The following is a 20,124-nucleotide window of genomic DNA, read 5'->3' as shown; positions in this document are numbered from 1 at the left end:
ATTGGAGGGAGATTATTGTTATGCAACCGGAGTATATGATGTAATATACCCCGAGACCGTTCTTTTTCGTTTACTCATCAGGGATTGGTGAACCCGCAGAAAAGGGGTCTATGGTCCAAGCACATTATCCTGATTGCATCCATTTTTGGGGTCCTGGTTTTCAGTTGGTAAGGGTAGGTTAAGTAGAGCTCTACAGTATACTAGGGAGAAGGAGAACGATATCCACGCTGCCAACTAACGGGGTTCTTTGTGTTCTACAGGGAGAGGGAGGATCAGGAGTGATTCGTTGAAGTGCAGACCTTCCGTTGAGTAACTTCAGGTGAACAGTCATTTAATTTAGCGAGACTTTATTGAGAGTAGAATGTGATCAAGGTACTAACCTGTGTGTCTTGTTTTTTCAGCATCCTTTCCCTGCTGACCCTTCCCTTTCCCTTCCTAAGGTTTTTTCCCCGGATAGGGTTTTTTTTCCCTTGCCGTATACTTCGAACACCCTGTGTCTTTATATAACTCCAGGTTGTTCGGAAGGTCCGGAGGTGGAGCTTATTGATGCGTCTGGATTCCGCAGAACGAAAACCTGACACACAAAGTCTTTCCTCTGTATCCAGGGAGCAGCCACTGTAAAGTCTCTCCTTTATCTCTAGGGGGCAGGCACTGCAAAGTCTTCCCTCTGTATCTAGGGAGCAGCCACTGGGAAGTCTACTCTTCTATATCTGGGGGGGGGGGGGTAGCAGGCACTTCTTCTTTGCACCCACCTGAAGAGAGGTACCACCAAGAGACTGTAGGTAGCATCTGGACATAATGACCATGTTGGGGTCCAAAGCTGAGGTTTGTACTCTAGAAAAGAGAGGACATCCCTACACAATGATCAGTACATTGTACAGAAAAATGTGTTAACTCATGCCCAGATAGAGAAACCTAGAGTGGCGGCGGTGCGGGTGTAAATGTGTGGCTTCATTGATCATTAATTCCAAGAGACTTGATAGCGTCATTGGGAAGCCAAACTTATCAGACATTTTGTAAATTGAGGTTTGAGATGAAGGGGATCGAAGCCTCTGAGACTGTCCCTAGGGGTCAAATGGAGAAGGCTCACATGCAGCTGACAGTGTTGATGGAATCACACCCTCATCACAGCAGCAATGCTAGCATCCAGCAGCCTCCTTCCCACACTAGAGGATATTAATGTCCCTCATGAGTGTAAGAGTGGTCCTCCACCTCCTTAGATGCTAAATAGGTTCATCCATTGGAGAATCTGTTGTCCACACTACGAGCCCTGGTGTTGAGCACTGGCAGCTACGCGTACAGGGACGGACCGCTCTCTACGCACTCTGGCCCACGGCCCCCTGGGAGCTGGGCTCTCTTTGAAGGGCTGCCTACCAATGCCTGCCTCTAGAGCCCATGGAACATACTGAAAGAAATGCATCACTACACAAAGGAGCATCTGCCAATCTCAAGGGAACCTTACATGCTGCCATGTATAGCCCGTCCCAGCCAGGAGCAGAAAGAGGCAAGGTGGCTTTGTTCTCCTTCAGAATGGAGATGAATAGGTCTAGTTGAATGCCAGAATATCAGTAGTCATTCCATGAAACCTCCTTGTGAACCCTCTCTTTATTTGCTAGTATGTTATAGCGACCCCCTCTCTTCTTTGAATTCCCGCTAGAGTCCGGCTCCCACCCTCTCATTTCAGCGCCTGGTGACATCACTGTACCCATCTTCCTTACTTGCCCCATTTACTCCTCGCCTGCGGCTTGGGTGAGAGCTGGAGTTTAGCGGAACATCCCCTGATTTCTAAAGCATGTGATAATGTCAGATGATAATCCACCAGTGGAAATTCCTCCACCGTATGGTGGAAAAAACAAGTTGATTCTACTAGTAGATACTCTCTTTCATTCTTCCCTTTTTATTTAAATCTTCTCGATTTTATTTTTTTCTGTCTCTTCTTTTTTTCTATCTTTCTCTTCAACCATAACTTTATCTAATTCACCTTTTGATCTCTCTGTTTTGTTTTGTCTCTCTCTTGCTCCTCTCCACCCAGTGGTTAATTTGTAAAAAGATAAATGTCAGGGCTCTCGTCAGGAGGCAGCTTTCACCAGCCAATTACCCCTGTTAGTGCAGCGGAGAACAGAACCAACTACTAACCATGAAAGTGGGGGGAGGATGTGGTGTAATGGCCAGAGCTGCCAACTTCAGAGCTGAGGACTTTGAGTCTCGGCCTCAGCTCAACATCCTGTGATTTTGGACAAATCATTAAATCTCCCCGCGCCTACCATTAATGCATGTGTCCTTAGCTGGCACTCATGAAAAGCGCCTGTGTTAATGATTAAATGCCAGTACTGAGCACCGGAAACCACCGGCTCAAATTAAGCACTGTCTCGGCCATCTTTAATCAATAGATTATGTTCTGTTTCCTTCTCTCGCTCTGTCTACTGCTGTAACGTGCTTTCCTCACACTGACTGCAGAGTTTAATGGACTAGATCCAACTCAGGTAAAAGCAAGCCAGGAGCTGAGACCCTGATCCGGCAGCCGCGAGTTCCACCTCTCAGCAGTTGCAGCAATGAGAAGCCGGAGGATCAGATCAGTTTCACATTAGCCCCTTCTAATCATGTCCCAGATGATGCATCACGGTATTAGAATGTATGGTGGGGTGGGAGTACGGTAAAACCTAAACTGTGTTGTGACCAGTATTGTCATCATCCTCCTTAACTCAACCTTAACATTATTTACTTTGCAATATCAATATATGTTTATCATTCTTAGTAGTCTCAATTATTTTTATTTTTCACATGCTCTTCTCCCTCTTAGGTCCTGTTTGCAAGTTGAGGCGTTATTATCGCCCCTGATCAACAGCGATCCCACAGGGTACATGTACATGTTACGTTAAATGCCGTATGTTTTTGTCTGTTTGACCTCCCGAAATTTACGAAGGTTGGATTATATAACGCATCTGATAGTTATCGGATGCGTTAAATAAAATCAAACTCGTAATTCCATCCTGTGCGTAAACAGGGGTTTATTAACTGCCCAACTTGTAATCAGGCCCTTAGTGTATTTGTGTCTCTCTTTCTATCTCCTCTCTCTCTCTCTCTCTCTCTCTGTCTCTCTCTCTCTCCCACACACTTCCTAGCTCACACTCCTCCTGCATTGCTCCCCTTCATGTCTCTCTCTTTCGATCTGTTTGCCTCTCATGCAGTAGCTCCTAATTGATTTCCCTCTATGCCCCCTCTCCCTATTCTCACTGTGTTGGCTTTTTCATTTTCTCTCTCCTTGTTTTCTCTCTCCCCCTTCCCTCTCTCTCTGTATCTCGCTCTCTCTCTCTCTCCCCCACACACATACACATACACATCATGTTCTCTCCTGTATTTCCTTCATACTCTCTTTTTTCATCTCTGCCTCTCTCCAATATTTATATATATATATATACATACACACATACACTTATATATGTCACTCTCCTTTTGCCATCTCTTCCTGATGCTCGATTTCTTTCTCTCTCTTCTTTCTCTATGTCTGTATCTTACTCTCCTTTTCAATGTCACGTTCAAAATCTCTGTTTCCATTTGCTGTCTCTCTCTCAGTCTCTCTCTGTCTGTCTCTCTCCCTCTGGCTATGTCTCTCTCTCTGTCATTCTCTCTCTTACTTTCTCTCTCTGTGTCTCTCTCTGTCTGTCTCTTCCCCTCTGTCTCTCTCTGTCTGTCTCTCTCTCTCTCTCTCTCTGTCTGTCTGTCTGTCTCTCTCTCTCTCTGTCGCTCTGTTTCTGTCTCTCTTTCTCTGTGTGTGTCTCTCTCTCTCTCTCTCTCTCTACCCTCTCTCTCTCTCTTATGCCTATCTCTTTCTCTCCTTTCTCAATCTCTGCTTCCATTTGCTTTCTCTCTCTCTCTCTCTCTCTCTCTCTTCCTCCCTCTGAGGCTCTCTATTTCTCCCATGCTCTCTCTTACTCCATATCTCTGGAGTCTTTCTTAAGTTTATTTCTCTATTTCCATCGCAGACCCTCTTCCCTTCCACTCTCCTTCCCTCTTTCTTTCCCTCTCTACTTTTCTATATCCTCCTCTAGCTCTTTTTTACTCATCTCTCTATTTCTCTTCTCTATTTCCCTCTTCCTCACTCTCATTTCCTCCTTTGCCTTCTCTCTTTCTCTGACCCCTCTCATGTTCTCTATTTCTCCCACAGCCCTGAAGTCTTGGGCTATGCTTGCCTCCCTATTTCTAGCTCATATCCTCTGTTCCTATGCCTCACTTGCTCTCTTTCTATTGTTCTCTTTCTGTCTCTCCTTCTCTAGCTCTTTCTACCATCTCTCTATTTCTCTTCTCTCTTTTCCTCGTCCTCACTCTCGTTTCCTCCCTTGCCTTCTCTCCTCTCTCTCTCTCGGTGACACCTCTCATGTCCCCTATCTCTCCCACACCACTGACGTATTGGGCTTCGCTTGTCTCTCTATTTCCAGCTCATATCCTCTGCTCCTGTGCCTCTCTTGCTCTCTTTCTATTGTTCTCTTTCTGTGTATCCTTCTCTCGCTCTTTCGCTCTATCTCTCTACTTCCATTCTCTCGTCCTTTCTCTATCATTTTATTCTCTCTCCTTCTCTATCTGTATTTCCCCCCTCTCTGCTTCTCTTTTTCTCCCATGCTCTCCCTTATCCCACATCCCTTCAGTCTTGGGCTATGTTCGTTTGTCTATTTACGTCTCATACCCTCTGCCCCCCCCCACCCCAATCCAGAAATGGCACAGCTTCACACATTGTTAGCAACAGCCCTCTGTGTGAAGTCTGCAGAAAGACAACAGTGTGGGTGTTAAAATGTGTCTGCTGCCTGGAGAGGCATGTCCAAACGCTACTGTATCACATTGTGTGCACTGCAATGATGTCAGGGGGGGGGGGGGGAGGGGGCTTCATTATACTTGTCTAAATCATATGCAACGAAGGAGACACAGAAAACAAAAATATTTAACAAATCAAAAAAATCAGCTGCAGTGCCCCAGAATGGCGATTGTCTGTGATGTCCTGTGCAAAATCCAGTAGGCTTTCGGAAGTCCTTTAAATTGTAGGTCTACAGCTCCTAAAACCAGCTGTCTCATCTCTCTTTTTCCATTTCACCTCTATGTCTGACACTTTGGCTATACTGGAGGGGACCCTAACACAGGGGACCCCGAATAACAACGTCAGTGCCACCCAGGGCGTCCTTTGCGTCACATACAATACTATTGGCAAGACAGATTTCTCAAGGAAGTGACATACTCTCCACTTCCTTATGTCACTTCCTGCCTCAAGCCATACTGTTTCTAAATGTTAGGATCCAGCAAAGCTGCACTCAGGAGACAAACCAGTGCTCATCTAAAGAGGTACAGAGACCTAAAAGAAGGTTAGTGACCCCTAAAAGCTCATTGAATTAAACTAAGGAACCAATTTAGATCTTGGCAGACGGGTTACTCCATCACAATGGTGACGGATATCCCATCCGCCGAAATATGAATCCCATAGGAGATAATGGGATTTATATTTCAACGGACAGGATATCCGTCACCGTGGTGACGAAGTAATCTACCCACCCAGATCTAGATCAGGCCGTAAGGCTGTCAGAGCACAGCAAAATCTGAATGTTTAGTTTCATGAAAAGGTTTTGGTCACTTTGATCCTATGAAAGAAGCCCTGAAGAAGAGCGGATGCCATCAGATGAAACACGCCGTTTCGGCAAGTCACTGGAGATAGGACGTATTAACTATTGTGCTTTCAAAAAACTTGATAAAATTATTTTTAATGAAAGAAAAGAAATTGCTTTTATTACTGAATCTTCTTGGATGGACTTTCTTCCTTGATATGGTTGTTCGATCACCTTCATTTGATGGTTTATTTGACAGTTAGTTTAACATTTCTTTAAGCTGGCTGAGGATATGATTAAAGGCTGGGGTAAAAATCGAAGTTAGTTGAAGAGTTACGCTTGAAATTATTTCTAAAAACATTTTTGAAAAATAAAGAAGTATCGGGCAGATTCATTTAAAATTGAATACTGCTTAAAATATATTTTTTAAAACAATCAAATAGTTTTGAGGTAAATGTAAAATGTCATGCATGGTATAGTAAAATGTGAATGTTTAATTTAAAAGATTTGCACTGAAAACATGTCTATTTATTTGTAGTTCTCCGAAGTGTTGAAGTGTAGTGAGCTAGAAGGATAAAGATGCTCACCAAGTCCATAATATCACTGCAGCAAAGTGAGCTATAACTTGGAAACAATGTGGGTCCTTCACAAGTAACAAGACTGCAATCTTTTGTCTACTGGAAACCAAATACCTTTATGCAGTACTTGACTTTCGCAGCTAGACAGCAGACCGGTCCAAGGGCCACTGAGGAGAAGCGATGCAGGCTGGTACCCCGGTCCACAAGCAAGCAACAAGAAACGCCCAAAAAACCAGAGCCCAGTCAATGCTTTTACTTACTGACTCTCCTCATTCCTGGGCATCAATTTACAAATATATACACGATGGCTGTTGGAAATGTATATAGTGACACCCTTCTAATAGTTCACACTCTTAGTGAGCCCTGAAGATACCCCCCACATATAATAGACTAGGCCTGGGCGGAGTTTGTGGCGTTTCAATCCGCGTAACTCCGCGAAGTGCCAGAAAAGATGGCACTGACAAGAGGTCTATCGAAAGACCTTCTCTGAGAGTCTAAGCCTTGCCCATAACTGGCACGGCTGCCTGATCCTTCCATCGAAAGCTTCGAAGGGCGGGCCCTCTGGTGTCTGGCTCCCGCGGTCTGGTTATCCTTTGTTTCTGTGGGATTGAGCCTTCCAAGACAAAGTGCAGGGTGAAAAGTAATCAGCACCTGCAGAGTCTGTCCCCACCCTCTCTTCCAGGAACAGGCCTACTTTCTGACTAAGGGCCCTTTCGAGTGGGGAGGCCTTTGATCCCCGGGTGGCCAGCAGGGTGATTAATGTGGACCAGCAGGGTAATTAATGTGGACCATCAGGGTGATTCAAGGACCTGAGTCAGAGACAAAATGTGAATCTTGAAGTGCTACAAAGAGTGCAGATATGTGAAAATTGATGTCATATCTGCATTCTGCAAAAACAACAACAAAAACATATGCATTCTGGATGGCAATGATAATGTTGGTGTGTCATCTCATTCTCTAGGCCTAACTGTAATGAACCTATAGTTTAGTGTAGATGGGGTCCCTGGGATATAATACAGTGAAGCCAGCCGACTTCTCAGTAATCATTACAGATGTACACACACACACACACACTATTAATCCCATGCATATTATTAGGCCTGCCCAGGTCACCAACAATCCCTAAAGGGTCCTTTCTGCACACCGCGACCTGCACATGTGTGAACACACACAGTGGCATAAGTGTTCACATGCACCCATCTCAGAGCCTCTGACCCTAGCTGCAGAGCAGCAGACCTTATCTTAAGAGTCGGGCAGTAAACTCTGCCAGTCCATTGCAGAAGTCCCTAAACGCCAAAAATCCTGGATGATGAAACAGGGTGGAACCCATTTCTCGCCAACACCCATTATCTACCGCCTGCCTACTATGTAATGCAATTTCCGTCTGTTTTTCTTTACAGTATGTATGTAAAGCGCCCTGATACCTACGGGTCAAGCTAGCGCTATATAAAACTTTTCAAATAAAATACATTTTTTTAAAAATCTAAGAGTATCATGGAAACCTCTGGAATCCTCTGCCTCCTACCTGCGGCCTTGGATGCCCCGTCACCAGGCACTGCAGCGCCAGCGTGTCGCGCTCCCGGATGGTGTAGACCCTCTCGCTGATGTTGTCCTCCTTCACCACGCAGGCCTGCCCGGCATGGATGATCTGAGCCTGAGCAGGAGCTGCCAAGAGAAAGAGAAGAGGGACTCAGCGAACCACCCATGCATGGCCAGATCCAGCACACTCAGAGACATTTCAGGAGGGTCATCTGTTAATCGCAGCCGCTGACGTCAGCAGTGAGAGAGCAGCTGCACAGCCTTGACATGCAGTGAAGATGAACACAGCTGGACAGGGAAGGAGAGTGAAATGAAGCACAAAGACATAAGGGGACTCACAGAGAGACACATATGAAACACACTGTCCAGGGAGAGCGGAAACCACCAATAGAGAGGGAAGAAGGAGGCTGAGAGAGGGAAGACAGGAACGCCCCAAAATAAATCTAGGACAGCACATTTCACGTATGTGTGAAGGCTAGACCTGGAGTGGGCGGGGTAGAGACAGACCACTGCACATGACCTGGGGTGGAAGGCACAGAGACAGACCATAGCACATGCCTGGATAAAAGCGCTGCTTCAAAGAGCATCCGTGCCTATGTAACACCGTCAGCCAATTCAAGCTTCTGTTTATTTTTATTTTTTCAGTTTTATATAGCTCGAACTATTGGAGCACTTAACACAAGCACCAGTTACATTACACATTTTTTTTGAAGGTACAGGGAGAAATGGGGCCACGTATAAAAAAATATATAAAAATATTTTCTATAAAATATATAAAAACTGCGAGGCCAGGTCCTCCTTGGACCAGAAACAATCATCCTGGGAGCTGTTTAAGGGTAACACCCCTCATCAGCCAGGTTAGCTTGAATCCAGCGGCAAAGTGAGCAAGGGCGGTCCTGGCCTGGCAGTTCGGGCTGGACTGTTCCCATGAGGCACAGGGTCAGACTGATTTGGAAATGGCTGGGTTCAAACTGGGGTGGCGAAATGAGCTAAAGAACGATGATGGATTCAACCCAGATCTGTGACTGGGGGTGAGTGTCTGAAAAGTTTCATTGCTCCGTCCACCATCTCCTTGTGTTTGCTTTGATTCCTTAATATTACCTAATAGTGAATCGGTAAATATTGAATCGCTATTAGGTAATAGTATTCCATTTGTTCCTATGGGCCAAAAGGCTCATAGGTGCGAATGGTTTTGCATTAGTTAACTTGCAATTATGTAATAGGTAATTGCAAATTAGCTAATTCAAAGCCAAGGGTGCCCAAGGGCCAAAGGAACCCTGAAGCACCCTCCCAAAAAACCAAATATGCACATGTGAAGTGAAATCATGCCCTACGGGCAAGTGTGCGCTACACAGCACTTTGAAAAATGCAGTTTTGAGCATTTTTCAAAGTTTGCACATAGTTACCATCGGCTTGAAGTCGATGGTAATTGCATTTTCCTAAATTTGGAAAATGCTTCATACATGTGCTTACAGAATCGGAAATTAAGATTCCCTATTTGTATTCGCAATTTTAAGTAATCACAAAAAACTTTGATCACCTAAATTTGCAACTGTGAAGCCTTTCATACATCATGAAAGGCTATTTTGAATTCACAAACTGCCGAATTTTGTGATTCACACTGTTTGCCAATGTAAAATTGTTTCATACATGTGGGCCAAAGTGATTTCCCCAAAATCTCAGGAAGGTAGGGACGCCGAGACTGGAACCCGATTCCTCTGTTCCAAAGTCCGCAACTCTGGTTGTTACGCCACTTCCTCTACCAAGCTCTCTTTCACCAATAGCGCTCTGCATGCTGGGAGGTTTTACGATATTCATAGAGGCGGTTGAGTTTTGCTAATCAGGAAAGACTAATAGTAATATAAGGTATACAGATAAAATCATGAAAATAGCGGAGAGGGAATTGAGGATAAAAATGTCCGATAGCTGAAAGATATTGTTGTTAATTGTAATCTTTGTTACACTCTGTTTTAATGTTTTTTTTAACACAATATACGAAGTACTGTATTTTGTTTCTGTATAAGAGTACAGTTCCCCCTTAGTTCGCTGTTTTGCTGTTTCTCAAGCAGGTGAGGCTGTTATCACAGATCTACCGTCTTCTGTCAAAAATAGATCGAAAAACGCCTGGGAGCTGCCAAGGAAGTGTACTTGTTTTTAATGTCTTGTTGATAGTATTAATAATTGATGTTGTTTTATGAACTGTGTATGTGATAAATATTTCTAACATACAATGAAAAAAACGTCTATTACTACGTCAAGGCTGGCAAGTGTTTACAAGAGTGTAAAAAGGGAAAGTGTGAGTCCAGGGATGTAAAGCACTGTTGACGTCAACACCAGTATGGCTGGAGGGCCCTCACCTCACGTGGAGCCACTTGGCATCTCTGTGGAGAGTCCAACAGAGACATCTATATATGGGGCCGGCATTAGAGCTGGTGACGCCCAGGGCGGCAATGTTTGTTGGCACCCCCCAATGACCACCTCCACCACGGCCACCCTTTAACAGCGCCCCTCACGCCTCCATAACCGCTCTCAGATGTACTTGATTTGTTTTATAGCACCTCTCATGCCAGTGTAGGGTGTCAGAGCACTTTACATCACACACACTACACAGAGACAATCAATAGTGTGTGTGTGTAAATCAGTGTTTAGGAAATGTTGCATAAGATGGGAGTACAAGGTGTGTGCGTCATGTCCTCCATACTGCTGGGCAGGATAGTTTAAGAGTGCTTGGTCTGGAGAAGCACTAACTAAGAATTTAAAATGTAACACCATGGTTGGACTTTTCTTTAATAATCAGAATTGATTTCTATCCAAATTAATCCTTTTTCCACCATTAGGATTAAGAAAGACTGGGAAAAATATCATAATGCTCTAATCTATACCTTGCAGCTCTTTGATGACAGTTAATAGCTCACTGTTCTATGTTAGGATTTTAACTTATAAACTGCAAGTAACAAAAGGATCTCTTTGACAAAAGCAGTAACCCAATGACCTATTCACATTATGCGCACTTTGTGATCTGCACGGTACACGTTCTTTGCAGCAGGAACATTAACCATCTGCGCTACCTTAGGATGAGTCAACACTTCCACTAGACAAACCTCTCATCTCTCTCTAGGAAGAACATTAATCACCGGAGTTATCTTGACATTTTTATTGCTGCTTAAAAATTGCTGAATGCCAGGAAAGTGGCAGCAGGTGCTTTTCAAACCATAATACCCATAATATGCATGCAAAGACGATGGCCCCACCCGAAGTCAGCGCCCGGTGCGGTCGCACCGGTCGCACCTCGAGCCGGCCCTGTCTATATAATACCAATACCGTTAGGTACAGTAGGGTGTCGATGACGATGCATCATAGCATCTTCCAGAGATGTCAGGTGGCTCCATGTCACACAGAACACCGTGCTCCAGTCCTGGACTTCCACGTCACAAGTTACTGTAGGCCTTGATTCCCTCCAAAGGAGAACAGTGAGAGGAAGCGCTGCTGTACATGCTTTGGAAAAGTACACCCAGAACTGGATGAAATGAAGACCCTGCCTCGGGGGAGTGCTGGGCATTGAAGCCCGGGGGTCACACACCGGACATGAGACCCCCATGCCACACAGGATAACTTCAGCCAGACCTGGCTTGTTGGCAAACACCAGGTTGCATCATGGAACTTGTAGTTTTTCTTTCAATTCTGCAACAATGAGATAAAAAATCCCACCCTGCAGCGAGAGCGCTCAAGTTTCCAGTTCCATTCCTGAGCAGTCCATCCAGTTCAAGTATTTTATTTGCATTCTGGGATTTGTAGTCTCATTAATCCCATTATAAAATCATGGAAAGTCCCAAAATGCAAAGGGAAACCTGGACAGAGGAGTTACTCATTCATCGACCTAGTAATCATGAGAGACTGTGCTACTGAATATCGACCTCCAGAATATAGCGCTACAAGAATATCCAAAACAGAAAATCGAGGGATGAAATATTGAAAGGTAAGTGCCTTTAGGGAAGAATATTTACTGTTCCTAACTCCCCATCTACGTACCTTGAAGATATATGTATGTTGTGGGTACATATATGGGGAGTATAGAAAATCTAGACTTAGCTGTCAGTATGTTTTCGACATTTTGTCCTTGATATTTTTCCCCATCGATATTCTGGGGTCGATATTCAGGGAGCACACCTCTTGAAAGAACCTTTCTTGTCTCACAAGCAACTCCCAGCCGCTGTTTCCCAGACTAGGGCCTGCAGGAGATCTGAAGATGGCTTGGGAAAGGCTCGGGGGCTCTTTGACCCCTTGCCTCAGCCTCCTCTTACCTGCAGTTCTGCGCTTTAAAGACGTCACTAAACCTGGAGGTGCGGGGCGAGCACAAGGCAATGACCAGGACATGATGTACCACCTGTGATGGAGTTAAGATTCTCCCTCAAACCTGCTCAGGAGTTCACAAGGAGAGACCTAGCTCCAGGCCCATTCAAATATTGGCCTCTTTGCTGCGACTGAAAACAGCTATCGGTAGGGTTTTATGTGGGCCGGGTCCTGCCAGTGCTCAGTACCGCCAGTTCTAAAAAGCAGGCGCTGAGACGGTTCTCTATCAGGCTCTCCATTTTTGCCGTGACCCTCAGGGTGGAAATAAATCTCAACTCTGCAGCAGTGGGTCAAAGAGACTCCGTATACTTCTTTCACAGTCTCATCGTTTCAGAACGGAAGTATTTTTAATGTTCTATACAACTAAGTCATAACTGGAGCTTATTTATCTTATGCAACTAACAACCACTGACAAAGCCAATAATCATGGCTTGTTTTAGGTGTAACGTTACTTGTTGTATTATATATCTGGAGGCAATCTCAGAAGCCGAAAAATACCAGCCGGCGGCACACTATGCTAAGCACAGATTTTTAGCATAAGTGTTTTAAGCCACGCCCTTCAATGCATTTGGCCACGCGCTTTGAGACACCCCTCAGTTTTTTCATCCCCCTTAAAGCCCTGGCCACTGGTATTGTAATTTAGACGCGTAAAGAAATCAGAAGATGTGATACTGCAGAATTAAAAGAAAAACAGCCCTGTTGAGAGGCCCTGCTGCTAGGAATATGGCATTACTGTTGAGGCTCCCAACAATTTAAAAGTCCTTCTCCAGATTTTAAAAAAAAACTCACACAGTTTCACACACAACTCATCTTCGTACTGATCCTATCACGGGTTTCAATATATAAAAGCTAGCTGTCTTGACTTTGTCAGTGGTTGGTAAGGCAAGCTAATGCATGCATTGACTCGCATGAAACCAGTGCTTGCAGCCGCCAGGCCACCTGGACCCAGTTTGAATGGATTTGTACTTTTATACCCATCAGCTGCCTCTGGGGGGCCTGATTGGGTACTTCTTGGACTGGGAGGGGTAGAGCTTAGGAGGAGCAGGCTTCAATCTCAAAGGGATGCAAACTTCTCTTTGCCTGGGATACTGTTTTACCCAGGTCGGGCTCTGCTGTGAGGGAAGTCGACTCAACCGAAGCGCTTCTTATGCGGCTTCAGGGCGCGCTAAAGGTCCGCGTGCATTGATTTTGAATAGATGATCCGTGACTGCAGTGATGCAAATGTGTCATTTCTGAAGAGTGGCTCGTATGCAGTTCATTAATTTATTCACAAGACAATCTTCTATAACTAAACATTTATAATTTGGGACACACGCGACTCTCTCTTCTTTACTTTTCTCGTGCCCCACTCTCAATTTCTACTCTGCTTTTCTCCAGGCATCCCTTCCCTCCCCTCCCCTCTCCCCTCCCCTCTTCTCCTCTCCTCTCTTACCCTCCCCACCTTCCCTCTCCTCCCCTCCCCTCCTTTCCTCTCCTCTCTTACCCTCCCACCTTGCCTTCCCTCCCTTCCCCCTCCTTTCCCTCCCCTCCCCTCCCCTCATGCTAGTGCTTTCTCCTTTTCCTCTCTCTCTAGCACATCTCTCCTCGGGTTCCGCTTCCTCTTCTCTGACCTCCTGGACTTTCTGCTCCGCCTCTGTCTTACAGGTCATGTGGCTGTCATGCAGTGGTCGAGCTGCATTAGAAAACAGAATGGGAACTGTGATGCTGCATGCAATGGGGGTGGGGCCAGTGAGTGTAGGGGCGGGGTCAAAGGGGTAGTTAAAAAACAAATCTATTAAAAAAATTCTCACCTTCAGGTAGCTACACATAAAATATCGCGCAGCGTAAATGAGAAATATATTTTAATAAGTTAAGTTAATCAGTGTCAAATGCACTATAGTACATTATGAAACCTCTATTAGTAAATGTGTTGCAGAGGTCAGAGTGTAACCATAGAGCCACAGAATTAAATGTTGGTTGGTGCAGTAGAGAATAGTGACTTGTGTATTTTATTGCTACGAGGTAACATCCTGTGACAGAAAGCACTGTGAATACGTGAGTCATTATTTTAAACTTGCATTACACACAGTATAAGATAGAGTGCTACAAAATGTGCAAATGTGCAAAAAGGTTGAAGATGAAATGGTGCTTCCAGAGTATAGCTTTTAGTTATACCCAGACTGAACGTAAAGCATTTTTTTATATAGCTGACCCTTAAAAGCAAGCACGTCACCAGTCAGCGGGTAACTCTCTTGCACTGCCACCCAAACAGGATACATCTTTGTCATCACAAAGCTTCAAGTGATTCCAGCAATTAAAGCCAGTATCAGCTCCCAAGCACCTCTTACATTTGCAGATTAAACCACTGGCGCACATTTGCATTTCTTTCAGACAAGCAGGCACCCTGGCAAGAAGACTTGTGTATAGTTTAGCTCTCTGCCCACCTTCAGTTTCACAGCATAGGAGACTCCCTGCCTTACATTTCGGCGAAAGCATTTAAACTGTCGAAATTCATCGTCCCGGCACATTTGTCTTTTCACAAATAGTAGGGGAACGGTTTTTCATGTTCATTGCTTTAAATGGGCTGGTACTGTCCGGTACGGCGTACTGGCACTTTTTATTTTGCAAGAGAAATTACCTGCACTTCTCAAGAGAAATGTAATACCTTTAATTGGAGTGTACCATTACTTCTCAGAAACGAGCAGGCTCTCTGGTACAGAGTACCTGCACTTCTATTTTCCCATTTCAAGTACTGGTCGTGCCCATTCGATGCCGCCCACTTCGACCTCTTCTGTCATGAAAAATAGGCATGGTTCAACCAATCAATCAATCAGGTTTTGAAAAGCATGGCTAATTACTCAACAGGGTATCCAGGAGCTTGCAGGTCCCGAAGGCTCTTCCAAACAGCCAGGTCTTGAGGGCCCTTCCAAATTTCAGAACAGAGGTGGTGTTCAGGAGTTGTGTGGGAATGGCTGTTCAAAAAATGGGGGAAACGCAAGGAGAAAGCAGTGAAAGTGAGGGAAAAGCAAGTAGAAAGCACCCAAAAAATGCGGGGTAAAGCAGGAGAACAGTGAGAACAACTGAAAAGCAAGGAGAAGGCACAGAGAAAAACAGAGGAAAAATCAGGAGAAAGCAGCAAGAACGAGGGAAAAGCAAGAAGTAGGCACAAAAAAACAGGGGAAAAAGCAAGGAGAAAGCAGAGAAAAAGAGTGAAAAGCAAGGAGAAGTCCAAGGGACCTCTTTCCAAGCATCGGAGATGATGAAGTGATGATAGTGAGGTTGGTCCATGTGAGTCCTGCAACATTGCTGAATTTGATTTTGTCGTTGGCAGTGAAGATTGCTTTGAGAGTATGTCCGGCTTTGTGTGTAGGTTGGGTGACCAGTTGGGTGAGGCCAAAGTTGTTCAAGTTCTCCAGGAGGGTGGTGGAGTTGCCATTGTTTGGGTCGTCGACATGGAAATTGGGCAGGAGTCGATGACTAGAGGGTGATGAGGTTGGGGAAGGTGTCGCTAAAAGCCGGTCGGGGCTCGTGGGTCTGCTTACGAGGGTGCCCCTTATCGTGGTCTTGGCTCCTGTCTGTAGTGGGAAGTTGAGGTGTTCCATGAGAGGCATGGGGTCGTCGTTGCTGATGGTGCACCGGGTTTGTGAAAGCGTCTCAGTGTACCATCTTGTAACTGTCGGGATATGTGGGGGGCAATGTCTGGGTTCGAGGAGGTGCTGGGCCAAATTTCAGTGATTAAGACAACGTTAGGGGAGAGGGTGGTGATGGTGTCCCAGATTTCCATGGCATGCTTGCAGAGGGATCAGGCATTGAGCAGGATGCATTGGAGCGACTCTGGGTTGTTTGTGGTACCCTGGACGGAGGTGACGAGTGGTCCAGTACGGGCTGGCAGTCCTGCATTGCGTGAGAAGTGGCAGTGGCGGCAGGTGAAGGGTCCCTTGGTTGATCGTTGGGAGGACATGTGGCAGCTGTTGTTCTGGTGACCGGGGTCAAGGGCAAGGATCTCCGTAGCGGTGTAGCGGTGGATGACAGGAGAGCCAGGGGTCCTGGCACTGGACGCAGTCCAGGTGCGGGTGGTGCAGATGGGTTTGCCTTCAGAGTGCCAGTGGTGTGGCCACGCAGCGGCCTGTATAAGTAGTCCTCGAAGGTGGGAGAGGCTGGCTGGGAGGCGGTGGGGAGAAGGAACCTGTGGGAGCGGTAAAGCGGTGGCCGGGGGAAGTGGCAACGAAGAAAACAGAAGGCAACGGTACAGAAACAAAGGCTAAACTGAAGCAAACTAAACAAACTAAAGCAAGCTAACCTCAAACCCCAAATAAACTAAATAAGCTTACAGAGGCCAACCCCAATAAGATTTAGGAATTAGGATTAGTCCAAATTACCCAGAAGCAGTCTCTCGACAGCGGGACCGAACCGGCAGCCTCAAGAGCAGAGCACAGTTGCAGCGTCAGGAGGTGCTAAGCAGCTGAGTGGGCAGGGGAACGGTGCACAAGACCGTGGGGTCAGAGGCTACACACATCAGATATGGCCTGTATTATTTTATATTCTCAACGTCCTGAAGAAGGTCTAGCAGACTGTGACACTAATAGACCGAAACGTCGACTACAACACCTATCTGTCAGTTGAATTTAATATGGGCAATGTTTGTTTTGTATAACTTCAACAAATTGCCTCAAAAATTTCTTCTACAAAGGTGTCCACAACTGTAACTGAGAAGAATACTTGATCATTTGTGAATCCTGATTTCCAGCTACATTGTGTTTTTTGTTTTATATGTACCCTACCAAACAGACTGATTTTTAATATATAGAAAAAGAATGTTCTTAGAATATTCACACCCGTGTTTCTTGTAATTGTTTTTTTCTGACCTATTGATTGTTGTTTGTTTGAAGATTTATTTATTGAATCTTTGTAAATTGGATTTTGAATAAGTTGATAATAAGTTACTTAGATAGAGCTTACTTCATATACTTTCACCTAAATAATTTCTTTTTTAACTAAATCCCTTGTAGGCATACTTACCTGCCTGTATTGTTTAAAGCACCTCCCAGCAGGTGCATGGGTCATCCAAACAAGCATGACACGATCATGGAAGCCTGGGGTTGTAGGTGCCCAACACCCAGTGGACGTAATACAAAGACCCTAATTCTAAACATCCATTCCATTAACAGAATTATCACAAAATCTGGCCCAAAGTAACACATATTGAGGAATGCAGATTTACAGCATGCAGCTGTATGAGTAAATGTACATGGAGCCCAACCAGGAGTTTATTTCATATCAGCTTCATAAAGCTGGTCTGTTATTGACTGCACAGTCACCACTTCACATGCCACATGCTGCTAGGGCCAGAGGTACGATAACCCATCGTAGGCAGCTGCCTTATGGTACCACCACATATTGCCACAAGAGGGTGCCAGAGTGCAACAAATGGCTCAGAGATGCCCTTGTTGCTAGAGTAAAAGGAGAGCCCAAATTGCAATGCCTCATGTTGCCTAGGGCCCTGAAAGCCATGCGCTGGGCGCCATCCTGCAGTCGCAGGAAAGGGGACATACGTGGTTTTGCTAAACTCTGCCGCTCGAAAGGCTTGGGAGCAGAAGCAGTTTAGACTTTCTATATTCACTTTATGCTGTAATTCCATTCGTGATTTGATTACTGCCTTCACAAGGTGCTTATAAAGAATTCCAGCCGCACTCAGCTGATGGCAAATAACATTTTTCATATTTATTTTACGCTTTCATATTCAGTCACTTTCATTTAATGCCAGTCATACAGTATTTACATTCAACACAGACTATCCATCACATTAGGTGACTCTCTTTCAGCTTTATGCTTTCATGAAGCAGCACATCACAGGGCCTGGGCTTGTGGTGGCCCATCTTAATGAGTGACTGGAGGCACCCCAGCCTGCCCCCCAACCCCCCACCACCATGGCTACTGCTTTAATGCAATAGACACCAATGTGCATAGGTAATAGGTGCATGCACCTGTATTCTGCAGCAAGAATATATTCTCACTCTAGGAAAATCTATCTACTTTTGTGTGATTCCACCTTTTTTTTATCGATTTGAAAGTATGGATGTTTGATCAGTGCTGTGACTGAGGTGTGACACACAGGCCTCAGTCCCACGTGCTCTGTAAATGTAGTGTGCCTTTGGTCCCTCAGCACAGCTCCTACTACTGTAGGCCTGTCATGATTCTGTCCAGGCACTAGGGTACTTTGAAGTTATTTGTATATTTTGTTTTATATTTCCTTTAGACTGAAGTGTCTTAACCATAGATTCATATGAGGTTATTTTGATTTTTTCCATATCCTTTGTATCACTGTATCATTTATCTTCATTTTTACTTAGGAAATTCTGTTTAGAGCTGTGGTCTGCAGTGTAGTGTGGGACACAGCCTAACAGTGTGTTTCTGATGTCACCTTCCATTTTAAAGAAAACACACTAAAATCTGCAAATTGGCAGCGTTGGTGCACATGAGATGATGCAATGAGATGGAGAGACAATGAGATGAGGCAAGGAGATGGAGAGACAATGAGATGAGGCAAGGAGATGGAGAGACAATGAGATGAGGCAAGGAGATGGAGAGACAATGAGATGATGCAATGATCTGGCGAGGCAAGGAGATAAGGCAAGGAGATGGAGAGACAATGAGATGAGGCAATGCAATGGAGAGATAACGAGATGGAGAGACAATGAGATGTGACAATGAGATGGCGAGACAATGAGATGGAGAGCCAATGGAGAGACAATGATATGAGACAATGAGATGGAGAGACAATGGGATGGAGAGAATGAGATGGAAAGACAATGAGAAATGGCAATGAGATGGAGAAACAATACAATGAGATGGAGAGACAATGAGATGGAGAGACAATGAGGTGGAGAGGCAATGAGATGGAGAGACAATCATAGAGAGACAATGAGATGGAGAGACAATCAGAGAGAGACAATGAGATGGAGAGGCAATGAGATGAGGCAATGAGATGAAGAGATAATGAGATGGAGAGACAATGAGATGAGGCAATGCGATGGAGAGACAAGATGGAGAGACAATGAGATGGAGAGACAATGATGTGAGGCAATGAGATGGAGAGACAATGAGATGAAAAGACAATGGGATGGAGAGACAATGAGATGGAGAGACAATGAGATGAAAAGACAATGAGATGGAGAGACAATGAGAGGGAGAGACAATGAGGTGGAGAGGCAATGAGATGAGACAATGAGATGGAGAGGCAATGAGATGGAGAGACAATCAGAGAGAGACAATGAGATGGAGAGGCAATGAGATGGAGAGACAATGGGATGGAGAGACAATGAGATGGAGAGACAATGAGATGAGGCAATGAGATGGCTATGTAGAGCTCAAGGCGTGTATAGCTGAGTAGATGGCAATACTTTGGAGATGCACAATTATGTGGGGCGAGCAGACTGCCTCCCTGTGCAATTTACTATGGAGAATGGGGTGCATTCTCACAAGGCATGCCACATCTCATTGTCTCTCCATCTCATGGTCTCTCCATCTCATGGTCTCTCCATCTCATTGTCCCTCCACCTCATTGTCTCGTCTCATTGTTACTCCACCTCATTGTCTCGTCATCATATTGTCTCTCCATTTCATTGTCTCTCCAACTCATGGTCTCTCCATCTCATTGTCTCGCCATCTCATTGCATCTTCATCTCATTGTCTCATCACATTGCCTCTTCACCTCACTGTCTCTCGTCTCATTGTCTCTCCATCTCATTGTCTCGCCATCTCATTGCATCTTCATCTCATTGTCTCATCTCATTGCCTCTCCACCTCATTGTCTCTCGTCTCATTGTCTCTCCATCTCATTGTCTCTCCATCTCATTGTATTGTTTCATATGTGCCAAGATATAGGGGAGGAGCGCCTCGGGCCCCAGAAAGTATGTATTTTAGGGGCCTGCCTTGGGCTGGGGGAGGAGCCTCGAGGACTCCCTGTATTTCCAACTGAATGCAAGGGACGAGAAAGCTGCCAAAAACACAAGGAAACCTTTTCATGTCCAGGCTCCGTGCGCTGTTGCCAGATTGTACCATTCTATTTTCTTAAAACAGCATGCAAAGAAGTT

General features: G+C 45.1%; 1 protein-coding gene across 3 annotated transcripts in view; it reads right to left on the bottom strand.

Annotated features, from left to right (window-relative positions):
* MDGA1 (MAM domain containing glycosylphosphatidylinositol anchor 1) overlaps window positions 1-20,124 on the bottom strand; it is a 1,057,897-nt gene that overhangs the window by 697,519 nt on the left and 340,254 nt on the right. For all 3 annotated transcript variants that reach the window (XM_085610244.1, XM_085610245.1, XM_085610246.1), the window contains exon 2: window positions 7,689-7,828. In XM_085610244.1, coding sequence (XP_085466370.1) covers window positions 7,689-7,828 — 140 coding nt within the window. The remainder of the gene's footprint in view (window positions 1-7,688; window positions 7,829-20,124) is intronic.

Source organism: Triturus cristatus, chromosome 6 (genome assembly GCF_964204655.1).
Source record: "Triturus cristatus chromosome 6, aTriCri1.1, whole genome shotgun sequence".
Taxonomy (NCBI): domain Eukaryota; kingdom Metazoa; phylum Chordata; class Amphibia; order Caudata; family Salamandridae; genus Triturus; species Triturus cristatus.
This window is presented reverse-complemented; position numbering and strand designations above follow the sequence as displayed.